This window comes from Rhincodon typus, chromosome 1 (genome assembly GCF_021869965.1).
Source record: "Rhincodon typus isolate 14 chromosome 1, sRhiTyp1.1, whole genome shotgun sequence".
In the NCBI taxonomy this organism is placed as follows: Eukaryota; Metazoa; Chordata; class Chondrichthyes; order Orectolobiformes; family Rhincodontidae; genus Rhincodon; species Rhincodon typus.
Genome location: NC_063332.1, coordinates 4150307 through 4168477, shown reverse-complemented (window position 1 = coordinate 4168477; position 18171 = coordinate 4150307). Strand labels below are relative to the sequence as shown.

At 46.9% G+C, this 18171-nt stretch overlaps 1 protein-coding gene across 1 annotated transcript in view; it reads left to right on the top strand.

Moving 5' to 3' along the window:
- Positions 1 to 18171, top strand: part of LOC125483950 (heat shock 70 kDa protein 12B-like) — a 33782-nt gene continuing 15611 nt past the window's right edge. The window contains exons 1-2 of the mRNA XM_048600655.1: positions 1 to 99; positions 4053 to 4208. Of these exons, the coding sequence (XP_048456612.1) occupies positions 1 to 99; positions 4053 to 4208 (255 nt within the window). The remainder of the gene's footprint in view (positions 100 to 4052; positions 4209 to 18171) is intronic.

Here is an 18171-nt window from a genome sequence, read left to right as displayed (position 1 = left end):
ATGAGGAGAAGTGTCTTCACCCAGAGAGCAGAGAGCCTGTGGAATGCTCCATCACAGAAAGCGATTGATGCCAAAACATTATGTGTTTCCAAGAAGGAGGTAGGTATAAATCTTAGGGCTAGATGGCTAGATCTTAGACCAAAGGTTAAGGGGAGAAAGCAGAAACAGGGGACTGAGTTGGATCATCAGCCATGATTCTATTGAATGATGGACAAGCATGAAGGGCTGAATGGCCTACAGCTGCAACTAGTTTCTATGGCCCTCTGTTTCAGTTGGCTCCTTAAATAGTCTAATTATTGTTCTGGCACGAGGGGACATTACTCCTCCCACCTCCCTCCTCCCCACTGCATTCAGATCAATTTTCCAGCTGCAGGGAATCGGACTCAGGACCTTCCTGGGAGAGAGCCCTTGCCACACCCCTGCTAGACTCTGTCCATCTCTGTGCCAGCTCCAAAAAATTCCCCTCTGGTCAGTACCTTACCGCGGTGCAGACCGCTTACATCCCCACTGACTGAGAGGAAAGACATCAGCCCTGTTAGCCACAGGATCCTGTGTGTGATGTTAACATCACCCAAACCTCCATCTCCAGCCACTGAGGGCGACCTTGTACTCTTTTCAAAACACCAGCAGGTGGCAGCAGATGCCAGCACTGGGAACCACTTGTGGAAAATAGTGTGAATTGAGAGCGAGAGACTCGGAATGACAGGGGTTTAACTCTGAGTGACCCAATTAGGTTTTATTTATTCCTGGAATGTGAGTATCACTAGCTGGGCCGGACCTAGTCACCCTTAGATAGTGAGCTACCTCTGTGATCGCAGTGATGTCCCTGTAGGAGATCAACATGCACAACGACAACATTAATCAGTGCCCTTTCAGAGGGCATTAGGACTCATACCATCATAGAATGGTTTACAGCACAGCAAGAGGCCATTCAGCCTATTGAGTCTGTAACAGCTCGCTACAAGAACAATTAATCCAGTTCCATTCTCTCCCCACTTGTCACGTCAGGTAACTCAAAGATAGTAAGAACTGCAGATGCTGGAGTCAGAGATAACGCAGTGTGGAGCTGGAGGAACACAGTGGGTCAGGCAGCATCAGAGGAGCAGGAAAGCTGACATTTCTGAAGAAGGGACCAGACCCGAAATGTCAGCTTTCCTGCTCCTCAGATGCTGCCTGGCCTGCTGTGTTCCTCCAGCTCCACACTGTGTTATGTATGGTAAATTGTTTTATTTTCGGCTGAATAGCTAATGGAAGGCTCCCACCACGCTGTCAGATCCTAATGTCTCGCTGCGTAAATCCACATGTCCCTGCTGCTTCTTCTGCCCTAATCCTAATCCCATGCCAGCCTCTGGTGACTGGCTCTCAATCCTTCCACCAAAGGGAACAGTTTCCCCTTCCCCACTCAGTCCAGGCCCAATGCTTGTTTTGAACACCTCGATCGAGTCTCCTTTCAAACCCCTCTTCTCCATGGAAACAGACTCATCTTCTCGAATCTGTCTACATTACTTAAAACCCCTTAGCTCTAACTGTGGGTCTGGAGTCACACGTAGGCCAGATCAGGTGAGGATGGCAGATTTCCTTCAGGAAAAAATTAAGTTTTGCAACAGTTCAGTCAATTTCAATACTGATAGTAGCTTTTTATTCTGAATTTATTCATGAAATTTATGTTGACCCTACTAGAATTTGAGCGCAGATCTCCAGGCTGTGAACTCGGAGATTACTGGGTGAGTCCAGTAACGTCCCACTCTGCTCTGATCATGACCTCACTTACTTAAAGTTTGGAGTTTAGAAGAATGAGAGGTCACCTCATTGAAACAGATCGGATTCTTAAGGAGCTTGACAGGGTAAATGCTGGGAGGATGTTTCCCCTCGTGGGAGAGTCTAGAACCAGAGGGCTTAGTCTCAGAATAAAGGGACGCCAATTCAAGACTGAGATGAGGAGGAATTTGTTCTCTCAGAGGGTCTTTTGAACTCCTTGCCACAGAGAGCTGTGAGGGTAGAGTCCTTGTCTATATTTGAGACTGAGACAGATAGATTCTTGATCAGTCGGGGAATCAAAGATTGTGGGGAAAATGCAGGAAAGTTAACATGAGGAATGTCAGATCAGCCATGATCCTATTGAATGGCACAGCAGACTCGAGGGGCTGAATGGCCTATTCCTATTTCTTATGGTGCTATGCTACTATACTCATCATGCCTGAGCAAAAGTGAGAGGAACTCAGGAAAAACAAATTTGGAAATAATAACATTGGCCTCAGTAGAAGTGGCGTTGACATTATTGAATTGTTTTAAAGCTCCGTAGGGTTCAGTTTCACCCTTTAGGAAAGGAAATCTGCCATCCTTACCCAATCTGGCCTACATGTAACTCCAGTCCCATAGCAGTGAGACTGACTTTGGGCTGGCTCAGTGGTTAGCACTGCTGCCTCACAGCACCAGGGAGTCCAATTTGATTCTACCCTCGGATGACCGTGTGGAGTTTGCACATTCTCCCCGTGTCTGCGTGGGTTTCCTCCGGGTGCTCCAGTTTCCTCCCATGGTCCAAACATGTGCAGGTTAGGATGGATTGGCCATGCTAAATTACCCATTGTATACTGGGATGTGCAGGCCGGGTGGGTTAGCCATGGGAAATGCAGGGATAGGGTGGGATGCTTTTCCAAGGGTTGGTGCAGACTTCTTGGGCCGAATGGCCCTGATCTGCACTGAAAGGAATCAAAAAGATTCCTAATTTAATGGACAAGTAAACTATGACATGGAGGAAGCTTTTTGCTGTAGTTTAAAATTCACTTTGCTTTATAAAAAAAGTGCTTAGACAATGTTGTTTTTAATTGATTTGTTACAGTAAAAGTTTTTACAAATTAAATACAGTCATGGAGATGTACAGCATGGAAACAGGCCCTTCATTCCAACTCGCCCTTGCCGACCAGATATCCTAAATTAATCTCGTCCCATTTGCCAGCATTGGGCCCATATCCCTCTAAATCCTTCCTGTTCATATACCCATCCAGATGCCTTTTAAATGTTGTAATTGTACCAGCCTCCACCACTTCCTCTGGCAGCTCATTCCATACACACCACCCTCTGTGTGAAAAAGTTGCCCCTTAGGTCCATTTTAAAATTTTACACCTATACCCGCTAGTTTTCGAACCTCCCACCTTGGGGAAAATACTTTGCTTATCCACCCTATCCATGCCCCTCATAATTTTATAAACTCTATAAGGTCACCCCTCAGCCTCCGATGCTCCAGGGAAAATAGCCCCAGCCGATTCAGCCTCTCCCTATAGCTCCAACCCTCCAACCCTGGCATCTTGATTTGTGATATGTTTAGTCAGTCACTGAAATTCAGGTATTTTATAAAATGTGTTGGGATTGTAACAGCATGGATATGAATGACAGAAAACAGAAAGTAGCAGCAAACGGTTTGTTTCAAACCAGCGGAAGTTTTATTGTGGGGTCTCCACTGGTCAGGGCTAGGATTGCAGCTGTTCTCAATCCATGTTCATATCCTAGGGATGAATTTTATGGGGCTCCCTGTGCTCGAATGTCATAGAACATAGAACATAGAACATTACAGCGCAGTACAGGACCTTCGGCCCTCGATGTTGCGCCGACCTGTGAAACCAATCTGAAGCCCATCTAAACTAAACTATTCCGTTATCATCCATATGTTTATCCATGTCAGCTCGCCTATGATCCCAATGTCCACCCTGTAGCTACTTCACACTGGCAGCATTGTTTAAGGGGAGCCATTCGGCCTGAGTTCCATTGGGTGGCCTGGGAACAGGGCCTACTATTGAAACTACAGGCAGACCAATCACATTGAGAAGCCCAGAATTGGTCACAATAATCTTTTTGCGAGGGATTCTCTTGAGGGATCACGCTTTGACTTTCAGCGGTTACATTTTGGTGTTTGGGGGCTGCTATTCATTTGAATTACATTGACTGACTGAAAAGATCACATGTCAAGATTTAATTCTTAAGACTTTTACTGCAACAAATCAATTAATAGCAGCTTTGTCTAAACACTTTTTCACCTTGTTTCATTTCTGATGCAGTCAAGTTGTATTTATGTTGACAAACATCGGGCAGAAACAGATTTGGAAGTATCTTTTGATATTCTCGATAATAACGTACTCTCCTTTAAATGTAAATCCACAACACGCAAGGAAGGCATTAATCTGTTTGATACCACAGTGTCGAAATGGTACAAGGTAACATGCAGAAGTTAACAACAAAAGATTTATTCAGATTATCTGACACACATTTTGATATACAAATAAACACAGTGAAGTCACAGCTAATATGCTTCCATCACTCTCCAGGCACCATCTTCAAAAGGTCACTGTGGCTTTCCGAAAGTGTCACGCTCCATCATGGACAGATTCTGACCACGTTTGAGAAGGGGAAGGTGGCATCACAATTCTCTGCCAGGTCCCTTGAGCCAACTTCTTCTTGGGGGACCAGCAGAGAGGGTCACCTCCCAACCAGGAGCTGATAGCCTGCTCTGAGATCACCACTTGGGTCCATCCAGAGGACTGACCTGCAGTGTGGTAAGGAGGTCAGTGACCCTGTGCCAGGGTAAGTGCCACACTCTGCTCTGTGCTGCCTCACATTCGCTCTAACTTCTGCCTCTGCACCCACCTCCCGCCATGGCCTTTGGGGCACATCACCACTTTTTGCCCACTTCGATCTCACTCAATCCCTGCCTTTCTCTCATTCCCCAGGAGAAGACAGCCCATAATGGGGTAAAGAGACCCCATGTGGATGGGGTGGGGGAGTGGGGGGATTCCCAACATCAGGCTCCTCACCTTCTACAAGGAGAGGACCCTGGCCATCGCAGGAGATGACTGGGACCATTCCTGTGGAATTGCTGAGATATCCATGTCCCAGTAACCGAGTAAGTATCTCTTTTAATTCCTCTGCACCTCTCTCAGTAATCCCACTGTCACCTTCATACTTTGCACATCATCCCTAACCATTGACCACCATGCCTTTTCTCTCTCACAGCCACAGACACGTTTCTCCACAAGCCCCAGAGTGAGACATCCAGCTCCCCCAGAAACCCATCCGTGGGGGTCTGTGAGGACAACAGGACCATGACCCTAGAGGAAACATTGGCAAGTCACCCTCCTATAGCCACGCCAGCTCAGATACCAATACTCAGTGGGAACACTGCACTCTTTCAATTCCTTCATGGGATGTGGGCATCATTGCCTGGGCCAGTATTTATTGCCCATCCCTAGTTGCCCCTTGGGAAGGTGGGGGTGAGCTGCCTTCTTGAACCACTGCTGTCCATGTGCCACAGACCCATAATGCCCTTATGGAGGGAATTCCAGGATTTTGACCCAGCCACAGTGAAGGGACGGCAATATATTTCCAAGTAGGAAGGTGACTGACTTGGAGGGGAACTTGCAGGGGATGGTGTTCCCATGTATCTGCTGCCCTTGTCCTTCGAGATGGAAGTGGTCGTGGGTTTGGAAGGTGCTGTCTGAGGATCTTTGGTGAATTTCTGCAGTGTATCTTGTAGATAGTACACACTGCTGCTACTGAGCGTCGGTGGTGGAGGGAGTGGATGTTTGTGGATGTGGTACCAATCAAGCGGCTGCTTTGTCCTGGATGGTGTTGAGCTTCTTGAGTGTTGTTGGGGCTGCACCCATCCAGGCAAGTGGGGAGTATTCCATCACACTCCTGACTTGTGCCTTGTAGATGGTGGACAGGGTTTGGGAAGTCAGGAGGGGAGTTACTCGCTGCAGGATGGTGAATCCAGTTGAGTTTCTGGTCAATGGAAATGTTGCCCAGGTATTCCCTTGTGTGACAGACAAAAATGGGGAGCTAATTTAATTTTACTTAAATGCAACCCTTCTTTATTTAAACTTTTAGGTACAAATACTCAATGTAATACATACGTTTGTTGTGACTCTTTACTTCATCTAACTTAGCTTCAACTTTATCTCATTTCATTTAACTTCAATTTACCTTACTTTAACTTAATTCACATTTAACCCTGATTCTAACTTTAACTCTAAGCTTTGGCTTGATACAAATATTACCCTGATTCACTTGAAGTGGCCAGTTTTGTTCTCAGTGTGGATCTCCCCTCATGGTTCTTTGTCTTCTCTAATGTAGTCTTGAAGGCTTCTCCTGCAAAATCCTTTGTCCTGCTAACTTTTACCTCAAAATGTGCGCTAGTTTGCAGAAACCTCTCTGGCACTCCACCGATTGAACTGGCCAAACGCTGATTGTGTGGCTTTAGCTCAGTCGTGGCTGTGACCTGATGATCTCTGAGGGGCAGTGGGCCGCAATGTGGATGGTCTGAGTTAGGGTCAGGCACTCAGGTCGAGAGAGAGAGATATAGATGGGCCAGGCAAGACCATTAGATAATTGTCATTTACTGTCAGACTCAGTTATATTTGATGATCTTGCAGCCTGTTGTGAGCTGGTGCTCTCAGTGTGAACAATTCATTCAGATACTGAATTTAGATGACAAGTCAACAGCAGTTTCTGAGGGTCACAGCCAGGTCCTGGTTTAAATATGCATGGAACACATTGTGCTGAAGTAACGGACAAGAATTATCTCACTGTTATAACTCACTGAGCTGAGTGGTAGCATTACTCCCAGCTCATGTCTCTGTGCCTCAGACCTTTATGTGTTGTTTCGGTGTTCCATAAAATGCCTCAGGGCGAGAAAACAGGGAAGAGGAGAAAGCAGAGGGGAAGACTGAGGGTCGGGGCAGGAAGGAGGGAGATAGGAGGCACAGGGTGAGTGTACTGAGAGATAGTGGAGGGGGAGGAAATGAGTGGGGATCAGGAGAGGGTCCATTGTTGGTGGGTACTGGGTGAGAACAGGCATGGGTGGGGGTTAAGTGAGGAGTGGGTGGGAGAGAGTGATTGGGAGTGAGTTGGAGTGGGTCGCAGTGTGTGGCACCGGGTAGGAGATGTTGGGAGAATGGGTGAGAGTGGGTGGGAGAGGTGGCGAGTGGGTGAGGAGGAGTAGGGAGTTGGTGGGACTGAGTGGGGAGTGGACGAAGAGTTGTCTTGGATCACAGAGTTTATCCAAGCGGCTCTTTTCTGTTTCGGCTAAATGTAGTTAAGAGAAGGCTCAGCAACAGCAATTTGCTACAGGACTGAATCCAGAGTCTGCCGCATTCCAGCCCGGAATATGGGAAGGTCTCCGGAACATCAGGTAGCCTTTCCCTTCTCTTACACCTTTTCCTGAATCCCACCTCATCTCCAAAAATGTCTTGGATCACCGAATGTATCCTAACGGTTCCTTACAGATTTGGGTAAATATAACTAAGAGAAGGCTTGACCACAGCAATTTGCTTAAATATGAATGTTTATTATGTAATTATAAATGGTTATAGTGGCAGTAATAAATAAATAATAAATGGAAGAGAAAAGGTTAAAAAACAAGTCTCATGCCCTCCTGCCCCTCGGGGGCCCCTTCGACCAATGGCTGGTGTTAACCTCAGCTCAGACTCGTGAACAGTGCCAGGAACAAACTTAATCCTCCAGAGCAGCCATTAATCGAGGGGACCCCAACGGGCAGGAGGGCGTGAGACTTGGTGCTTTTTCTAGAAGGGTATCAGACGTCTTGTTTTTTTTCCCTTTTCTCTTCCATTTATTATTTATTTATTATTACCACTATAATCGTTCATTATTACTTAATAACATGCATATTTAAGCAAATCACTGTTAGACGAACCTTCTCTTGATTATATTTACCTGAATCTGTAAAGAACTGCTTGGATACAGGTTGTGGTCCAAGACAGGAGGGTGTGAGGGGTCAGAGGTGGGGTGGAGAGTGGAGGGGATGGGAGGGAAATGGGTGAGAGTTGGTGAGGGGTGGGTGGGACTAAGTGGGAATAAATGGGGGTGGGTGGGAGAGACTGAGAGTCAGAGTGGGTTGAAGTGGGATAGCTGTCATTGGGTGAGAGTGAGTGGGAGGTGGATGAGAGGTGTTGGGATTGGGTTGGAGGCCTGTGAGTGGTTGGGAATGAGTGGAAGTGGATGGGAGTGGATGAGAGTGGGGGCATGGTGGCCATTCTGCCTATCATCTTTGAGAGATCTGTCTGAGCTCATCCCACTTTCAGACTTTCCCATTGTCTCTCCCAGCCCAGGAATCAATCTCGCGAACCTTTCCTACACTTCCTCTATGGCAGGTATACTCTTTCTTCAATGAGGAGATCAAAACTACACGCAACACTCACCAAGGTCCTGCACAGCTACAGGAAAACTTGCTTGCTCTTGTACTCAAACACCTACTTGCACTGAAAGCAAATACACCAGTTGTCTTCCTAACATGCACTGGCATGTTTGATTTCAATGACAAGTTTCCCAAGACATACAGGTCCTCTTGTACATCTTTCCAATTCATCACCATTTAAATAACACTCTGCCATTGCTTTTCATCCTGAAGTAGACAACTTTACACTTATACACCTTATATCTGCCACAAATTTTCTCACTCATTCACTCTATTTGTCTAAATCACCATGAAGCCTCTTACCACTCCTTACCGCTCTCACTCCCACCTGGATTTGCATTGACAGCTAAGTTGGAAATATTACATGATTCCCTCATACAAGTCGATATATATCATGAGTAACTCATGATGTGTCCAAGCTCTGATCCCTATAAATATGCCACTTGGCACCATTTTCCACTTCAATAATGACCCATTAACTCCTACTGCTTCCTGTCTGTTAAGCAATTCTCAATCCATGCCAGTATATTACCACCAATCCTATGTGTTTTGATTTTGCATAATAGTCTCTTCTGTGGGACTTCATCTAAAGCTTTCTGAAAAATCCAAATATGCCATATTGACTAGTTCTCCCTCATCTATTCTAGTTACAAACTCAAAACATTTCAGTAGGTTTGTCAAACACAATTTCTGTTTCAAAAATCCATATTAACTTTGCGAAATCCCTTTGGTATTTTCTAAGCATTGATTTATCACACTCTTTACAAAAGACTCCAGTATTTTCCCTTCTACTATAACATCATAAGACATAGAAACAGAAATAGACCATTCAGCCCATCAATTCTCCTCTCCCATTCAGTGAGAAGATGGCTGATCCGATAAACCTCACTCCATATTCCTGCCTTTTCCCCATAACCCTTGAATCTGTTTATCTAAAGCTTGAATCTACTGAATGACTCAGCCTCAACAGCCCTCTGTAGTAAAGGAGTCCACAGATTGGCACCCTTCTGAGATAAGAAATTCCTCCACATCTCTGTTTTCGATGTGTGACCCCTTATTCTGAGATCCTCTTATCACAGACTCTCCCACAAAGGGGAAACAATCTCTCTGCATTTATTACCCTGTCAAGTCCCCTTAGAATCTTGTCTATTTCAACAAGGTCACCTTTCATTCTTCTAAACTCCAATGTATACAGGCCCAACCAACTCAACCTCTCCTCATAAGACAGTCCCTCCATACCCGATATCCCCGTAGTGAACCATCTCTGGACTGCCTCCAATGCTAGGATATCTTCCCTTAGATAAGGGGCCCAAAACTGTTCACAGTATTCCAGCTGTGGGCTGACGAGTGCCTTGCATAGTTTCAGCAAAGCCTCCCTACTTTTATACTCCATTTCCTTTGAAATAAAACTCAGCATTGCACTTGCTAAACGTGAATACTAGCTTTTTGTGACTCATGGATGAGAAGACCTAAATCCCTCTGTGCTGTAGCTTTCTGCAGTTTTCTTCCATTTAAATAATATTCACCTCCTCCATCCTTCGTGCCAAAGTGTATAACCTTTCATTTCCCACATTCTCTTCCATCTGCCATAGTTTTGCCCGCTCTCTGAACCTGTCTATGTCCCTCTGCAGACTCTGTAACATCCTCACCACTCATCTTCCCATCTATTTTTGTGTCATCTGCAAGCTTAGCTATAGGACATCGACTCTCCTCATTCAGGTCATGACAATATCTTGTAAGTAGTTGTGGACCCAGCACTAATCCCTGTGGCACATTTACTGGTTACTACTGAAGGAAAGTAACTCACCTCCTGACTATGTCGTCATTGTCTTCAGGAATAGTGCCAGAAGACTGGAGACTAGCAAATGTTGTCCCCTTGTTCAAGAAGGGGAGTAGAGACAACCCTGGTAATTATAGACCAGTGAGCCTTACTTCGGTTGTGGGTAAAGTGTTGGAAAGGATTATAAGAGATAGGATTTATAATCATCTAGAAAGGAATAATTTGATTAGGGATAGTCAACACGGTTTTGTGAAGGGTAGGTCATGCCTCACAAACCTTATTGAGTTCTTTGAGAAGGTGACCAAACAGGTGGATGAGGGTAAAGCAGTTGATGTGGTGTATATGGATTTCAGTAAAGCGTTTGATAAGGTTCCCCATGGTAGGCTATTGCAGAAAATACAGAGGCATGGGATTGAGGGTGATTTAGCGGTTTGGATCAGAAATTGGCTCGCTGTAAGAAGACAGAGGGTGGTGGTTGATGGGAAATGTTCATCCTGGAGTTCAGTTACTAGTGGTGTACCTCAAGGATCTGTTTTGGGGCCACTGCTGTTTGTCATTTTTATAAATGACCTGGATGAGGGCGTAGAAGGATGGGTTAGTAAACTTGCGGATGACACCAAAGTCGGTGGAGTTGTGGATAGTGCGGAAGGATGTTGTAGGTTACAGAGGGACATAGATAAGCTGCAGAGCTGGGCTGAGAGGTGGCAAATGGAGTTTAATGTGGAAAAGTGTGAGGTGATTCACTTTGGAAGGAGTAACAGGAATACAGAGTACTGGGCTAATGGTAAGATTCTTGGTAGTGTGGATGAGCAGAAAGATCTCGGTGTCCATGTGCATAGATCACTGAAAGTTGCCACCCAGGTTGATAGGGTTGTTAAGAAGGCGTACAGTATGTTAGGTTTTATTGGTAGAGGGATTGAGTTTCGGAGCCATGAGGTCATGTTGCAGCTGTACAAAACTCTGGTGCGGACGCACTTGGAGTATTGCGTACAGTTCTGGTCACCGCATTATAGGAAGGATGTGGAAGCATTGGAAAGGGTGCAGAGGAGATTTACCAGGATGTTGCCTGGTATGGAGGGAAGGTCTTATGAGGAAAGGCTGAGGGTTTTGAGGCTGTTTTCGTTAGAGAGAAGAAGGTTAAGAGGTGACTTGATAGAGACATACAAGATCATCAGAGGATTAGATAGGGTGGGCAGCGAGAGCCTTTTTCCTCGGGTGGTGATGGCTAACACGAGCAGACATAGCTTTAAATTGAGGGGTGATAGATATAGGACAGATGTCAGAGGTAGGTTCTTTACTCAGAGAGTAGTAAGGGCGTGGATTGCCCTGCCGGCAAAAATAGTAGACTTGCCCACTTTAAGGGCATTTAAATGGTCATTGGATAAACATATGGATGATAATGGAACAGTTTAGGTTAGATGGGCTTCAGATTGGTTTCACAGGTTGGCGCAACATCGAGGGCCGAAGGGCCTGTACTGCGCTGTAATGTTCTATGTTCTATGTTCTATGACTCCCCAAATCCTGTCCACCATCTACAAGGCACAAGTCAGGAATGTGATGGAATACTCCCCACTTGCCTGGATGGGTGCAGCCCCAACAACACTCAAGAAGCTTGACACCATCCAGGATAAAGCAGCCGCTTGATTGGCACCACATCCACAAGCATCCACTCCCTCCACCACCGACACTCAGTAGCAGCAGTGTGTACTATCTACAAGATGCCCTGCAGAAATTCACCAAAGATCCTCAGACAGCACCTTCCAAACCCATGACCACTTCCATCTAGAAGGATAAGGACATAGATACATGGGAACACCACCACCTCCAATTTCCTCTCCAAGCCACTCACCATCCTGACTTTTATTTTCTTTTATTCGTTCATGGGATGAACTGGGTAGGCAGCATTTATTGCCCATCCCTAGTTGCCCAGAGGGCAGTTAAGAGTTAACCACATTGCTGTGGGTCTGGGGTCACATGTAGGCCACACCAGGTAAGGACGGCAGTTTCCTTCCCTAAAGGACATTAGTGAACTTGGAAATATATCGCCGTTCCTTCACTGTCGCTGGGTCAAAATCCTGGAATTCCCTCCCTAAGGATATTGTGGGTCAACCCTCAGAACACAGACTGCAGGATTAAAGAAGGCAGCTCACCCCCACCTTCTCAAGGGGGCAACTAGGGACGGGCATGAAATGCTGGGCCCAGCCAGGGACGCCCACATCTCACTGATGAATAAAACAAATACCTCATGGCTGAGCTGTCTGTCTGAAAGAGCTTTCCAAGTTATTGTTTATCTACGCCTCCTCTCCATTTACCCTGCAGGTAGCCAGGTTAGAATTAGATCGCAGTGAGGGAATTGGTTGTAAAAATCCACAGAGATGGGGCTGTGAGTGTGGGATTTTATCTCCCACCACTGTCTCGCTGCAAGACCAGGGGAGAGGGTGCCTGGTTGGGGTTGAGGGTTTCAAAGAGCCTTGGGTATCACAGAGTTTTCTCTCTCTCTCTCTCTGTCACTGTGAGAGCAGACAGCAGGGATCATGTTGAATTCTCTCTTCTCTCTCTCTGTGAGTGCAGCCTGATTCCACTGCCTCCTCACTCTAACACAACCTGACACATGAACTGCTCCTCGCAGCTCACACACAGAACTGCTCTGCAATGCCTCGCTATTTCGGTCGATGCACATTTGCTCGGTGTTTAGATACGGTTCAAAGCTTGGCCACTCTCTGCTGATACCGTCCTCCCTCTTGTCCTGCCTGTCACTTCTCATTAAGCTTGATCGGGATGTGAACTGTGAGTGCACTGTGTTTCAGAGCACCTACACATCACAGACTCCCTCACTGCTCTCACAGCTCTCCTGCACCAAGCATCTGTTTTCCTATCCATCCCTCTCCATCCCTGACAGCAACACAGAATGGGTGAGGTGTGGAAGGAGGCCATTCGATCCATCATGTCTTTACAAGCTCTTCAAACGAGCATCATCACCGTATGCAAATCTCCTGTTTTGTCCTCATATTCCTGCACACCATTTATATCCAATGCCTCCTTGAATGCAAACACAGAAATTGCTGGAAAAGTTCAGCAGGTCTGGCAGCATCTGTGAAGAGTTTTGGGTCCAGTGACACTTCCTCAGACCCTCTTGAATGACTCTGGAGACGGTTCAGAAAAGGACCTTGCAAGGGCTGGAAGGTTTGAGCTATACTGAGAGGCTGAATAGACTGGGGCCATTTTCCCCGGAGCGTCAGAGGCTGAGGGGGTGACCTTATAGAGGTTTATAAAATCATGAGGGGCATGGAAAGGGTGAATGGACATGGTCTTTTCCCCAGGTTAGGGGGAGTCCAAAACTAGAGGGGAAGACATAGAGGTGAGAGGGGAAACATTTAAAAGGGACCTAAGGGGCAACTTTTTCACACAGAGGGTGATGCATGTATGGCATGAGCTGCCAGAGAAAGTGGTGGAGGCTGGTACAATTACAACATTTAAAAAGCATTTTGGAAGATACATGAATAGGAAGGGTTTAGAGGAATATGGGCCATAAACAGAAAAATGGGACTAGTTTAGTTCGGAAAACCTGGCTGACATGGACAAGTTGGACTGAAGGGTCTGTTTCCGCGCTGTGTAACTGTATGATTCTGTAATTAAAGGTGTGACGTCCACATTTCCAGGCAGTGCATTCCATACTCTCACTACTTGGCGGGTGAATGAGTTCTTTCTCATGTCACCCTTGTTTCTTTTAGACATCCCTTTAAATCTGTGACTCCTGGTTCTTGTTCCCATTACAAGTGGGAACAGCTTCACCCTATCTACTCCATCCAGCCCATTCACGATTTTGAAACCTTCTCTCAAATAGAAACTAGGACCAGGAGTAGGCCATTCGGCCCTTTGAATCTGCTCCATCATTCGATACAATCATGGCTGATCATCCAACTCAGTCCCCTGTTCCTGCTTTCTCCCCCCATACCATACCCTTTGATTCCATTGGCCCTAAGAACTCTAAATCCTTCTTGAAAACATTCAATGTTTTGGCCTCAACCACTTTTTGTGACAGAAAGTTCTACAGGCTCCCCACTCTCTGGGTGAAGACATTTCTCTGCATCTTCGTCCTACCCTGTATCCTTAGACTGTGACCCCTGGTTCTGGATGTCCCAGTCATTGGGTTAAAACCTTTCCTGTGTTTACCTTGTCTCATCCTATTAGAGTTTTATTGGTTTCTATTAGATCCCACACCCTCCCATTCTTCTAAATTCCAGTCCTTAGCAATTCAGTCTCTCTCTATACTTCAGTCCTGCCATCCCAGGAGTCAGTTTAGTAACATTTTTCACATGCCTCCATAACCAGAACATCCTTCCTCAGACAGACAATACATCTCCTCTGAACCTTCTTCTCTCCAGGCAAAACAGTCCCAACTTCTTCAGTTTCATAGTATTCCTACAGTGCAGAAAGAGGCCATTCAGCCCATCAAGTCCACCCCAACCCTCCAATAGGCACCCCATCCAGACACTATCTCCATAACTCCTCATCTCCTATGACAAACCCATCTAGCCTGCACATCCCTGGACACTACAGGCAATTTAGCATGGCCAATCCACCCTAACCTGCACATCTTTGGACTGTGGGTGGAAACCCATGCTGACACGGGGAAAATGTGCAAACCCCACACAGCCTGAGGCTGGAATCGATCCTGAGTTCCCGGTGCTGTGAGACAGCAGTGCTAACCACTGAGCCATCGTGCTGCCCCTGTCTTCAGCACTGAAGTATCTTGTTCCTGGAACCATTCTTGTAAATCACCTCTGCACTCTCTCTCTAATGCTTTCACACCTAGCCTTCTACGTATCTCTCCTTCCCACTGCTCCACCTTCCCGACATTCCCAAATCCAATTGATCCACAATGAGATGCCCACAACCGTAGAGAATACTCGAGGTGAGGACTAACAAATGTCTTTTACAAGTTCAGTATCACCGGACCCTTGTTCTCTATATCCCTATTATTAAAACCAAGAACACAGTGAGCTTTATTAACTGCTCTCTCCATGTATCCTGCAATTTTCAATGATCATTGAACATATTCCTCATGTATCCCTGGTCCTGCATCCCTTATTGTATTCTACTTCTTATTTTATCTTGCTTTTCAATACACCTCTGATCAAAGTGCATCACCGCACACTTCTCCGCAGTGAACTCATCTGCCTCGTAACCCCCCACTCCACCAACGCATCAAAGTTGACCTCCTCACAGTTTATACAATTTTCCCACATTTCGTGTCAACATCTTGGAGATTATTCCGAGAGTGATTGAGTTGTACAGCATGGAAACAGGCCCTTCGGTCCAACTCATCCATGCAGACCAGAAATCCTAATTGAATCTAGTCCCACTTACATTCGGCTCATGTCCCTCTAACTCCTTCCTATTCATGTTCCCATCCAGATGCCTTTTAGATGTTGTAATTGTACCAGCCTCCACCACTTCCTCTGGCAGCTCGTTCCATACACGCACCACCCTCTGCTAAAGACCCTTTCAGGAATGAAACTGCCATCCTTACCTGGTCTGGCCTACATGTGACTCCAGACCCACAGCAACGGAGCAGACTCTTAAATGCCCCCTCGGCAATTAGGGATGGGGCAATAAATGCTGCCTGGCCAGCGACACCCTCATCCCGTGAATGAATAAAAAAAAGTGGCCTAACTAATGTCCTTGTTTGGGCAACAACTTGTTTTAAAGGCAGAGCTTGCTCAGCCCTCCTGTCATCTCACCCAGTTCCACAACCCTCCGAGATCTCTGAACTTGTCAAATTCTGGCCTTTTGTACACTTCCCGTTTTAATTGCCCTCCCACACCAGGCGGAGCCACCTGCTTTGGAACCTCAGGAGTAGCCTCCCCCTCCAGCTCTCCCTCCCTCCTTCCCTCACTACCCTCCTTCAGGACAGTCCCTCACTGTCTGGGGTCACCTGACCTGACCTCTCCTCCCCTGGCCTGGGGTCAGGCTTTGCTCGCTAGCTCTCTCGGAGAGCTGACAACGTATAGGGCACCACATCAATGCAAATCTGTTGTTGACAGCTGTAATAAGGCACACTGACAGTACAAGGAAGTGGAAAGGGAGGTTTACATTTATATAGCACCCCTCACTACGGCTGGCCGCACCAAAGCTCTCACCGGCAAGATGGAAATGTCATCGCTGCTGCAATGCAGGAAGTGTAGCAGCGTGTTGGTACACAGTAAGATCCCACAAAGAGCAATGTCCAGGAAATCTGTTTTTGGGATGTTGGTGGAGGGGGAGATATCTACCAGGGGACTGGGGAGCAGCCCCCTTTGAAATGTTGGGTGCAGTGCGATCACTTAACTGCACCAGGCAGGGCAGGGCAGGGGTAGACAGAGTTAGGGTTAATGGGTCATTGATTTTAATGTTGGGGACACGATTCAGGCCACAACTCACTTAGCCCAGTCTGAAATGTTACAGAGAAATCAGGTGGAGGCAATACACAGAAACACAGAAGATAGCAGCAGCAGGAGGCCATTCGGCCCTTCGAGCCTGCTCCGCCATTCTTCACGATCATGGCTGATTGTCCAGTTCAACAGCCTAATCCTGCTTTCTCCCCATAACCTTTGGTCCTATTTGCCCCAGGTGCTATATCTAGTTGCCTCTTGAATACATTCAATGTTTTGGCATCAACTACTTCCTGTGATAATGAAATCCACAGGCTCACCACTCTTTGGGTGAAGAAATGTCTCCTCATCTCCATCCTAAATTGTCTACCCTGAATCCTCAGACTCTGAGCCCTGGTTCTGGACACACCCACCATCGGGATCATCCTCCCTGCATCTACCCTGTCCAGTCCTGTTAGAATTTTATAAGTCTCTATGAGATTCCCCCCTCATTTGTCTGAACTCCAGTGAAAACAATCCTAACCTGGTCAATCTCTCCTCATACGTTAGTCCCACCATCCCCGGAATCAGCCTGGTAAACCTTCGCTGCACTCCCTCGAGAGCAAGAGCATCCTTCCTCAGAAAAGGAGACCAAAACTGCACATGATATTCCAGGTATGACCTCACCAAAGCCCTGTATAAGTGCAACAACACATCCCTGCTCCTATACTCAAAACCTCTCGCAATGAAGGCCAACATACCATTTACCTACTTTACCGCCTGCTGCACCTGCATGCTTACCTTCAGCAACTGGTGTACAAGGACACCCAGGTCCCACTGCACACTCCCCTTTCCCAATTTACAGCCTTTAGGTAGTAATCTGCCTTTTTGTATTTGCTTCCAAAGTGAATAACTTCACATTTATACAAACTATACTGCATCTGCCATTGATTTACCCACTCACCCAACCAGTCGAGATCATGCTGAAGGATCTCTGCATCCTCGTCACTGTTCACCCTCCCACCCAACTCGGTATCATCTGCAAACTTGGAGATGTTACATTCTGTTCCCTCATCCAAATCAGCAGCTTAGGGCCAATGGAAAAACAAGTCTCATTACACACTGAGAGGGAAAGGGAGACTGTGTGTTGTGTCATTCAGGATCATGATCCAAGAAGGGATCATCTGGTGGCTATACCAAGGTAGCTATTAATGATGACTCCCTTGTCGACATGGCAATGATTATGAGGGACTCCAGAAGGGAACCTGAACCCTCCCTGTTAACTAAACTACATCCAGCCACTCTCTCACACTGAAAACACACGCAGATACACAGTCCGCACAGGCAGAGAGGCTACCACAGTGCAGACCCACAGACAGAGACGCTACCCCAGTGCAGACCCACAGGCAGAGAGGCTACCCCAGTGCAGACCCACAGACAGAGAGGTTACCCCAGGGCAGAACCACAGGCAGACAGGCTACCCCAGTGCAGACCCACAGACAGAGAGGCTACCCCAGGGCAGACCCACAAGCAGAGAGGTTACCCCAGTGCAGACCCACAGACAGAGAGGTTACCCCAGTGCAGACCCACAGGCAGAGAGGCAACCCCAGTGCAGACCCACAGACAGAGAGGCTACCCCAGTGCAGACCCACAGACAGAGAGGTTACCCCAGGGCAGACCCACAAGCAGAGAGGTTACCCCAGTGCAGACCCACAGACAGAGAGGTTACCCCAGTGCAGACCCACAGGCAGAGAGGCAACCCCAGGGCAGACCCACAGGCAGACAGGCTACCCCAGTGCAGACCCACAGACAGAGAGGTTACCCCAGTGCAGACC